Raw genomic sequence first — 10860 nt, 5'->3', positions numbered from 1 at the left:
GCGGAGTAAAAACGGTCATACACGTAAAAGCCCACTCGTGTACATATGAGTGAACGTGGGAGTTGCAGCCCACAAACGCAGAAGAAGAAGAAGAAGAACGTATATGTAGTGATGTGTCTAATTACATTACCTTGTCATGAACCGACAATACAGCAATGAGAAGAAGAAGAAGAAAGATCTGAGATGTCCCAGTCAGGCATTAGGTTTGTCTCCAGTCTCATGGCACAGGGTGTGGAGTTGGCCCCTCAGGATTCACACAGGTTGTTAACTGCAAGATTCAAAAACTTTCTAAAAACCTTTGAAACCCCCAAAAGGAAAAAAAAAAAAAAACAAAAAAAAAACTACCATTTTGGAAAATCTGGATGAAAGGCACAGTATTCTGGGTGCTCATTTCTACTCCTTGAATGTTTGGACGTCTGCTTCAAAGATGAGAACTGCAAAATCCTTTCAAGTTGGATGTCTGCTTCAAAGATGAGAACTGCAAAATCCTTTCAAGATTTTTTTTTTTAATTAACTGTTTTATTTAATCTGTATTTTACTTTTGAATTTAGGTAAATTTGAATTTCCCTGCTGTGCTTTATCAATAATCACTGACAGAAATAATGTTAATGTTTGTTTTCAATATAGTAAGCCAAAATCTAAAAAACTTTAACTCATTGAACCCTGCACCCAAGCACTGTTCCAATGTCCCTACATAATATGCACAAACTGCAAGCAAAGGGAACTAACTTCTACAGTATTTCCAGCTGTGTACACAAGAGTCAATTAGGAGGAAAAACCAGTTGATTTCAGTGTATATTCTGCGTTTTTCCACATAAATGTGACAGGGAAGCCTGCCGAGTCTGTAGAGCCCTAGGGTTGAATAGGTTAATGAACCCATGTCTTTTAAAAATTTGTTATCTTTAAAGACTTTGTCGTTGTTTTGTTTAAAACACTTTTAACTCATTCAACCCTAGGGAGTTTACAGCCTTGACAGACATCCCTGTCAAATTGATGCTGAAAAACACAGAAAATATACTGAAATAAAGCGGTTTTTCCTCCAAATTGACGCTAGTGGGCACAGCCACAAATACTGCTGAAGTTGATTCCCTTTGCTTGTGGTTTAGGCATATACAGGAACGTGGAAACCGTATTAATGAAACTAATTTCGACGCCAGAGCACTGCTCGGGAACAAGGCTGAATGAGTTAAATAATGCCTGTATGATGCTGAACAACAGTCCATGTCAGATTTCTGCACCCAAATCCATGTTGACTGACACTGCACACAAAATGAGTTCACCACGCAAAGGAGGGGGGTAGAAAGGAAAGCTCACATAATGTAGAAAGAACTGAACTATGCCTCCAGAGTATTTGTTCCTTTGGCTGCACATCATCATCAGTTTGTCGTCATGGTTTGGTAAAGAACTGGTATGCACACCCTATGTTTACCATGATTCTTTTCAGTTGCTCTCTCTCTCTCTGAAATTAATCTAGAGAAAAAAAGAAATGAAGCAGTGAAGATGTACACTTTGCCATGAGGCCCCCAATGATTGTATTAAGCATCACATGTAGTTTGACACAATCATGAGAAAACATACCAGTCAGGGAGAGAGGGAAAACCTGCAAGCAGGTGCGCGCGCGCGCACACACACACACACACAAGCAAAGCAACAGTTTAAAATGCATGCACACAAACAGAAGCATGCTGGAGTGACAGTGTGAGAATCTTCTCCTTCCTTATCTCTGAGAAAAGCCACTGGGGTATTGCACAGAACAACTGTTTCCAGATTCTTCCATGTCTGCTGGTTTTGTGTCAAAGTATTGGTCTCTGCAAATGGTTTTCCCATCCATTCTGCAATGTCATCATTCCTGATCTGTTCCTGTCTTCCCTTCAATCTAATCTTCCCCCTTCAACAAGTCTATGGAGGGTTGTTTTAGCAAGGCCATTGGATCTTGTTACGTGGAGTAAACATTGTTCGTTCGTTCTTTAGTTTAACGTCTTTTCACTGTAAGTGATATTAGAGTAAACATTTTCATAACTGATGACAGCAGATCTTCATATGGTTCATTGTTCTTTCTGGTGGGTATCTGCACTTCGACAGTCTCCGTGTTCAACCCTGCTCACCCTTCAGGCAGTGAGTTACTCTCCCTAGTTTGGGGGCTTCACACTGCTTCACCCTGAGCCAGAACTGGCACATGTCTGACTGAACTGATGTGGTAAAAGCCCTGCCAAACACACAGAGCCACACCAGGCCTGAACAACTACAAATGTCAGCCCCAAAGAACCTGGGGAAACAAAACACCTGGAAAAGAAAATTAGGCACAAGTACAACGAGATTCATGCACATAAACCTAGGACATGCTTCTGTTGTTGACTCCTCTGTCAATTTATCATCAGAAGTTTTTTTTCTTTAAATTAGCCACAACATCAACATAATTATACATAATAAACAAAATCATACACAATAACAGGCACACAAAAGCAAACCTTGCCAGTGGATACCTGACATGTTCAAGGCACACACACAAAAAAAATACAACAGAATTTTTATTGAAAGAATGCCTAGTCATCAAGCCCAGAAGAAGAAAAAATATTCAAGGCTTCCTAGTAAAAAATGTGTCAATGACCAGCAAGGGAGAAAATAAGAAAGGAAGAGAGTACAGAAAGACAAGGGAAAAGCCAGAAACAAAGAGAGAGAATAGAAAAGATACAATTTCTGGCGCAGAATTTTAGAATGGACTTCTATCTGTATCTCGAGTCTCTCTCTCTTGATCATTTGCCCTCGAAGTATCTTTCCCTTCACCATGTTTCTGTGTACCTTTTTTCTCTAGTTATCTTTTTTCTTTTTTTTATGTTAATGTTTTACACAAGCCTAGGACTGGCTCCCACGGCAAAGCACGTTGGGTTATAAATATGAAGGTCAAGGATCTGTCCTTTTTTTCCCAGCAGATGTGGTGTTGTGTATATGGATCTGTCCACATGTTCAAACGTCTCCTTGTAACTGAACCTACTGAAAGAGCACCTGGCATCCCCACATGGCAAGGGGGGGGGGGGGGGGGGAAGGAGTTCAGGGTAGGAGGTGGGGGTGGGGAAAGGTGGTGGGGGGTCAGTCAACACACCATGATCGTTTTTTCAGGGGATGGTTGGTAATGGGGGGGGCATGGGGGGGTGGGGGGGAGGTGGGGGGGGGGAATAGAGATGACCTTCTCACTGGCACACCATCAAGTGAGACAGCAAGCCAGAGCAGGTAAGGGAAGGGGGTAGAAGAAAGCAAAGATGGAAGAATTAAATCTATAAATTAAAAAAAAACATTAAAAAAAAAAGAACATCAAGAAATGAAGAAATGTTCAAATTGTTTGCTTTCATCCCATTCCAACTACACAGTGCTGGTATTGGGACTACACTTCCTAATACCAAAAAAAGATATTTTAATACAGAAATGAATAAACAAAAATATTCTAGAATTCTCAATGACCCAATTCACATCCATCTCCATGTTTTTCAGTTCCACTCTGATGAAATCAGTTCTAATCTCACAATAACAGTAAGTAATGCTTCCCTTCATTGCCCAGCATGTATAATAACACAAATGTACACAAAGTCATCTTGTGCTCTGATCATTTATACACATCATAAACACATATTTCCTGGAATGTCTTTTTTACTTGAACACATGGAAAACTGTGACATCCATTAATATTCCATAAACTGTTAGACACCACAACCTGAGTACTTCCACTGACTGAATACATGTATGTATTTTTTTTATATCTTGTCATTATGTTTATTTCTCTCCCTTTCAAAAGCCCAGCGATACAGCGAAAGATGATTGCTGAGTCTATAAACCGACAAATGGAGAAAGTCTGTAAAAGAAAACTGTGGCTAGTGAAATTTATAAGACTCACTTTGTAAAGAAGTGTCAGCATTTCTGACCTGACCACAGGTCCTTCCACAGGGGCTGTGATCAGTGGAAATGGCAATGGAAGTCAAGGCAAGATGTAAGAGAAGTTTTAATTATTATTCAGCAGAAGAAAAAAGAGCAAAGATGAGAGCAGAGGTGTGGGTACAGATCAGGTTGTGGACATTCAGAGAAAAGTGTCTTAGAAGGTCCAGAGAAGAAGAAAGGTCTAGAATTGAGGGAGGCTGTGGCAGAGAAGCCCAACTGTCAACAGCACCCTATAGCAAAGAGTACTATGTAATACAGGGACAATGCAATTTATAAACTTGCATACTGTGTCTGTCAGAAATCCACCCCAGCAGCTCATGCATAATATCTAAAATTATAATGAATGAAGTATTTCCATAATGACTAGTAGACGTACCATGCAAAAAAAGACCAAACACATAGATCTATGTGTGCACACATGCACTGCTTCTCCAACCCACAGTTTCAATGTCAAGTTCACAACCACATTAAATAATTGCAATATTTACATACATACATTACATTTATAAATACAACACTGCCAGCATGGGAATACTGGCAATCATGTGTGTGTGAGCCTTTGTCAGCAATGCCCTGTCAGCAAAACATGTATATATAATCCTGATGCAATCTTGAAGCACATGCGTCAATTCATATATCAGGCACTATGCTCAGAATGGCTCATCAGACTCTCAGTTTCTTTCTCACTTTTGACATGTGTTTACTGATAAATCTATGGACGTATACTATTAAGCATAAATTTTAAACGATATTCATTGCCATCCCAGTGATGAAGACAGTATCTACAGAAAAAAAAATCCCCAGGAATTATTTCCCTCAACTTATGATATGGAATGCTATCTATATTGAACTACCCTTCAAAAACATCTGACACAGCATTAATTGGCATACAATATTACTGACATTTTTCAGCCACAAGAACCAGCCTCTGTTTTCACTGCAATGTCCCAAATAGATATCATTCATTATGCTTTGCTTCCTAAGTTAATATTCACACACTAACATAATAAAATCTACGAGTATGATGCAATAGTTCTTTCCCCATCAATCACGTCAGCATAGTCTCAGGACTGGTGATCAGTGTCCATGAACTAACATCATAACTTCTTTGATACAACATTTCCCTCTCCCCATCACATGCTTGTATGTAAGCACAGATTCAACCTCAGGACCCGTGCTCAGTGTCCATAGAGTTTATGTCTACACAACTAACATCATAACATCTTTGATGCGACATTTCCCTCTCCCCATCACATGCATGTATTGCATGCAAGCACAGATTCAACCTCAGGACCCCTGCTTGGTGTCCATGAAGAAGGTGATGTAGATGAAGTAGGTGGCCGGCACCAGTACTGCCACCAGGAACGCCACACCCACCACCTTCCACCAGGTCAGACCACAGTCCGCTCCGTCGCTCCTCTCCTTTTCCAGAGGTTGAATACGAGTCTTGGTCAACACCGACACCACCTCGTCCAGCGACTCCCGATCAGTGACTGTGGACTGACGCAGTTTGGCCAAGTCTTTGTCCATCTTCTTCAGGAACCGGTTGGCTTCTCGTCCTTGCCGAGAAAAGTTGTCTCGTATGCTGACCGTGCGCATGATGCGGATCTGTGTTTCTGGGTCACTGAAGTCAACGTCGGAACACAAAGCATCAGACGGAACGTCAGAGTCTGAAGTGATGGGCTCTCTGTGAGAGAAGGTGTGTGGGCGGTGTTTGGGGGCCTCGTTAAGCTCCTGTTTCACCATCTCTGCCAGGTAACCATGGCGGCGCAGTGGAATCTTTAACACCCGCAGTGCAAAGAAGTCTTGGTCCTTGATCAGTTTGTTCACTCGCTTTAACTCCGACATCTGCATGGACAGAGAAACATTTCACTTTTTACATTTAAGTTGTTGTGTACAGGGTTGTACATCCATGCTGAAAACAACAGGACAAATGTCCTGACTCAGATAAACATAATTGAATATTTGTCCTCTTTACACTGAGATGAATGAGACAATAAAACTGTTCAGTCAACATACTTTTCCAGGTCAAGTCTAAAGCTGTTAACTAGCTGTAATATAAATGAACAAAAGTATTTATTATTACTACCAGCATTTTACACATGAAAATACTCATATACTCTGAACACACTTCACTGTATGTAAACGCAACGCAAGGCAAGGCAAAAATTTATTTCTTGTGCCCCCTATGGGCATCAAAACGTTACATACATACATATTTGTATTTATATACATACATAAGTGGAGTGATGGCCTAGAGGCAACGCGTCCGCCTAGGCAGCGAGAGAATCTGAGTGCACTGGTTCGAATCATGGCTCAGCCGCTGATATTTTCTCCCCCTCCACTAGATCTTGAGTGGTGGTCTGGACACTAGTATTCGGATGAGACGATAAACCGAGGTCCCGTGTGCAGCATGCACTTAGCGCACATGAAGAACCCATGGCAACAAAAGGGTTGTTACTGGCAAAATTCTGTAGAAAAATCCACTTTGATAGGAAAAACAAATAAAACTGCAAGCAGGAAAAAAAATGAAAAAAAATGGGTGGCGCTGTAGTGTACTGTGTAGCAATGCGCTCTCCCTGGGGAGAGCAGCCCGTATTTCACACAGAGAAATCTGTTGTGATAAAAGGAGAAATACAATACAATACAATTTTAGATATACCATACAAACAATAAGAGTGATGTCAAAAGAACAAAGAGAAAAAACAAAAGACCAATACACAGCAATAGGCACATACAATATACATTAATAAATAATTCATCTTCATCCATTAACAGCAGATGTAGCTTTACTGAAAGGAACAACAAATAGAAAGAACAAGTGCTTTTAGTTTTAACTTTTTTTCTTCTTTTTTTTTTTCCCGGAAAACAATAAGTGGATTTTAAGGGAGTTTGGGCGGATTCTATAATATCTAGGTAGATACTTTTGCCAATCACTTTCAAAGAAAGAAAATAGTGAAACTCATCAGCAATGTCATTTGTGGAACATTATTATTTTATCACAGATTCTTTCGTTTCTTGGTAAATTGTTGAAATGAAATGAAAATGAAGGACAGAATGAACCATATAAAAATGAAGACTTTGTCATTGTTTTCTAAACTTCTGTCCCAGCTCTCTCACCACAACTTCTCCAGGTCAGTGCATCATCCAAAAGGTGAAACAATATTACTCTGAATCTCACCATGTATTGTTAGAGTCAGAGACAGTTTGGGAAGAAGAACACAACTGACAACTTACAACTACAAGTGAAGATATCTTCACAGAGAAAATGGTAACCACATGGTCAGAACTTGTACCACAAAATCACATGAAAAGTGTTGACTCAATCTGTCACTGATATAGACACTACAAATTGGACTTGGAGTGTCTTAAGACTAAAGGCAAGCATGCATGCAGCAAGTCCATTATTATTACCCACCAATAATTTATCACTTTTTTTTTTTTTTTACTTTTCATGTGTGTGTGCAAAAGGCCTTTGTACACACACACACACACACACGCACACACATACATATATACATATATATATATATATATATATATTATTTTATATATAACATTTGATCATCACACACACAGAGGGTTTATGCACTAGCCTAGGGGATTCAGATGCTAGCAGGTCTGCACATCTGCTGATCTGGGAGATGTGGAAAATTTGAAAAATCTCCACCCTTAAGCTACCAGGCACTGGTGGCATCAAACCCTGGACCCCTGGTCAGACTGAGAGTCTAACAGTAATACTATAAGTTTTACCAACTGGTAAGATCACGTTCTTCAACCAGCACAACAGTCAATCTGATTAACAGAATAGCCATAGGTTATGCAACAGAGGACCCAGCAAATGTGTGTAGTGTGTGCATGTGTGTGTGTGTGTGTGTGTGTGTGTGTGTGTGTGTGTGTGTGTGTTGTTGTTGTTGTTGCTGATGATGTCATTTTTGTATTTTGGCTGTGTGTGTGTGTGCATGTGCGTGTGTGTGTGTGTGTGTGTGTACGAGCGCACGTGCATGCGCGTGCGCTCACACACGCGTGTTTACTCACGGGGCATGCATATTTCAAAGACAAGCTCTGCAGAGTTTCTCCATCGCTGATTTCTTTCTCAAAGAACGCCTCTTCCTCCTGTGCCGAAACACTGGACGATCCCGCACACCCGTTCTGACCCCTCCGTGACCGTATCTCCGGCATCTCAAATTCTGCGACGTCGCCGCCGTCATTCTCAACGATGTCGCTGTCTCCAAACACGTAGACTCGCGCGGCTTTCACGTTCTGAATCTGACCCTTGCTGCTATGAGGAGGGCGAGAGGAAACCTCTCGGCCTTTGGCAAAAGGATGCGAGTGAGCACTCATAGCGAAATCAAACAACCACAAGCGCTGTCATGAATGGTTTAGAACTATGCCGGTTCGATCACAGTGAGCCATACTTTCTTCCTTAACAACTGTACAACTGTGTTCGACTGATGTGTACACATTCATCCACGTCAAAGATTGTTGGTGCATCGGTGTGTGCGTCAAGAGTGGTCTCCCTTCGCAAAACTCTCAAACACACATTTGAGTATGTGCACAGTAGGTGATGCAATCTGTATACAGTGGGCCTACAAATCAGTGCGATACGGTTCGGTGCATTTCAAGCTGTATCTTTATTTGTCGAATAGCGCTAGGTAGCTTTTGGCCACCCACATTGAAATCTATAATGAACCTACTTTTCTTCCGTACTGGTTATTATCAATAGACCCATAATGTATCAGTATCAGTATCATTGGGTCAAGGAGGCGTCACAGGCTGCGTTCGGACAAATCCATATACGCTATACCACATCTGCTAAGCAGATGCCTGACCAGCAGCGTAACCCATTGCGCTTAGTCAGGCCTTGAGAACAAAGAACGTAAATAAAGATAAAACAAAATATAAATGAATAAATAAATAAATGAATAAAAAATATATATATTTAAAAAAAAAAAAAAAAAAAAAATATATATATAAAGATTTTTAAAAAAAGATTTGAAGACTGAAAAAGAAGTAGACAATAATGATAATAAATAAACAAATAAGCAAATATATGTCAAAAACATACAGACCCCTCCCCCACAGATATATATATATATATATATATATATATATATATATATATATATATATATATATATATACATACATATGCAACAAACATGCAGTTTCACATATATGAAAGTACAAACAAAAGTGTACAGGCCCAAATACACACAAACGTACACAAGCTCCGACACACACACACACACACACACACACACACACACACACACACACACACACACACACACACACACACACACACACACACAGAGAGAGAGAGAGAGAGAGAGAGAGAGAGAGAGAGAGGCTGCCACTGACTGACCGCAAGAGAGATGGGAAAAGATCTCTGATGGCGTGCAAAGAACGTGGCGTCTAGCGTGTTGCTCAGTCTATTGTGAGCCCAGAGAGACTGTTATGTTTTGAAGAAATTTGCGCAATGTTGGTTTGGAAATGATGCCAATAATCGTTTGATTTGTAAAGCATCGCACTCTACCTTTCATGCTAGACTTATGGCTGCTCCCTATCTCTGGCTTTCGTTCTTTGAGGCGATCGATGTTGTTTGTTTGTTTTTTTGTTGTTTTTGTTTTGTTTTGTTTTGTTGTTTTTTTCTTCTCAGGGCCTGACTAAGCGCTGTGGTGTAGCGTATATGGATTTGTCCGAACGCAGTGACGCCTCCTTGAGCTACTGATACTGAAACTGAAACTGATCGATGGTGTGATGGCTTTGTACCTGTTCTTTTTGGTATCCTTTGACTTTTCTGAGGATTTCCGATTTTCCTGTATGTAGGCCGCTCGTTGTTATTGCGTTACCAGTATGTGTGTCAGCTCGCTCATTTCCCCTTAACACCTGCATGTCCCGGGCAGTATGACCATGTAAGTTTTTGAATCTGAAAGTTGCGCATTCCCTCATACCACTCCGGGCTTCCCATTCCACTTTCAGTTTTTTGTATGAGGTTCATTGAGTACGTTAGAATCATGGCATGTTGGTTTCCAGGCGTATGAATGGATGATAGTCACTGGAGAGCATGTGTCACAGCTTCAACTTCCATCGTTTCTTCTTCTTCTTCTTCTGCGTTCACTCGTATGCACACGAGTGGGCTTTTACGTGTATGACCGTTTTAACCCCGCCATGTAGGCAGCCATACTCCGTTTTCGGGGGTGTGCATGCTGGGTATGTTCTTGTTTCCATAACCCATCGAACGCTGACATGGATTACAGGATCTTTAACGTGCGTATTTGATCTTCTGCTTGCATATACACACGAAGGGGGTTCAGGCACTAGCAGGTCTGCACATATGTTGACCTGGGAGATCGTAAAAATCTCCACCATTTACCCACCAGGCTATTGTCACTTTAACCACTCGGCTATTGCGCCCGTCAACTTCCATCGTTAAAAGTTGTGACTTTGTAGGCAGCAAAATATTCACCATAATGTGAAAATCATGACAGACGATCCTGACATCCACTATCTAAAGTGACGTACGTGAAAAAGACATTGAAAGAGAGAACACACACACACACACACACACACACACACACACTAACACGCGCGCGCGCGCGCGCGCGCGCGCGCACACACACACATTCAAATACACTGAGATGCACGGCGCAACATCGTCGTAAGCATAACGTAAACAAATAAATGAGATAAATCCATTTTGTACACAAGTTTCGCACAACTTTTAATCTAGCTTGTAGCATTACAAATTCCCGGTCACACCGTAAACATCATATGAAACAATAAAATAAAATATAAGATAAAATAAATAAAATAAAACATGATAGAAATAAACATATATCAGTCAAAACATAACAAACTTAGACAATGTATCTGTAAATTGTACTTAGACAATGTATCTGTAAATTGTGTTGTTGGTGATGCTGTTTT

General features: G+C 40.6%; 1 protein-coding gene across 1 annotated transcript; it reads right to left on the bottom strand.

Moving 5' to 3' along the window:
- Positions 1 to 3233: 3233 nt before the first annotated feature.
- LOC143282506 (lysM and putative peptidoglycan-binding domain-containing protein 3-like) lies at positions 3234 to 8412 on the bottom strand. The gene is made up of 2 exons (XM_076588168.1): positions 7966 to 8412; positions 3234 to 5775 (listed from the first exon to the last, which is right to left on the bottom strand). Exons 1-2 carry the CDS (start codon positions 8269 to 8271, stop codon positions 5215 to 5217), a joined length of 867 nt encoding a protein of 288 aa, XP_076444283.1. The 5' UTR covers positions 8272 to 8412; the 3' UTR covers positions 3234 to 5214.
- Between the last annotated feature and the right edge of the window lie 2448 nt (positions 8413 to 10860).

This window comes from Babylonia areolata, chromosome 5, assembly GCF_041734735.1.
Source record: "Babylonia areolata isolate BAREFJ2019XMU chromosome 5, ASM4173473v1, whole genome shotgun sequence".
Lineage (NCBI taxonomy): Eukaryota > Metazoa > Mollusca > Gastropoda > Neogastropoda > Buccinidae > Babylonia > Babylonia areolata.
The sequence above is the reverse complement of the archived record's forward strand: the minus strand, read 5'-3'. Positions and strand labels throughout refer to the sequence as shown.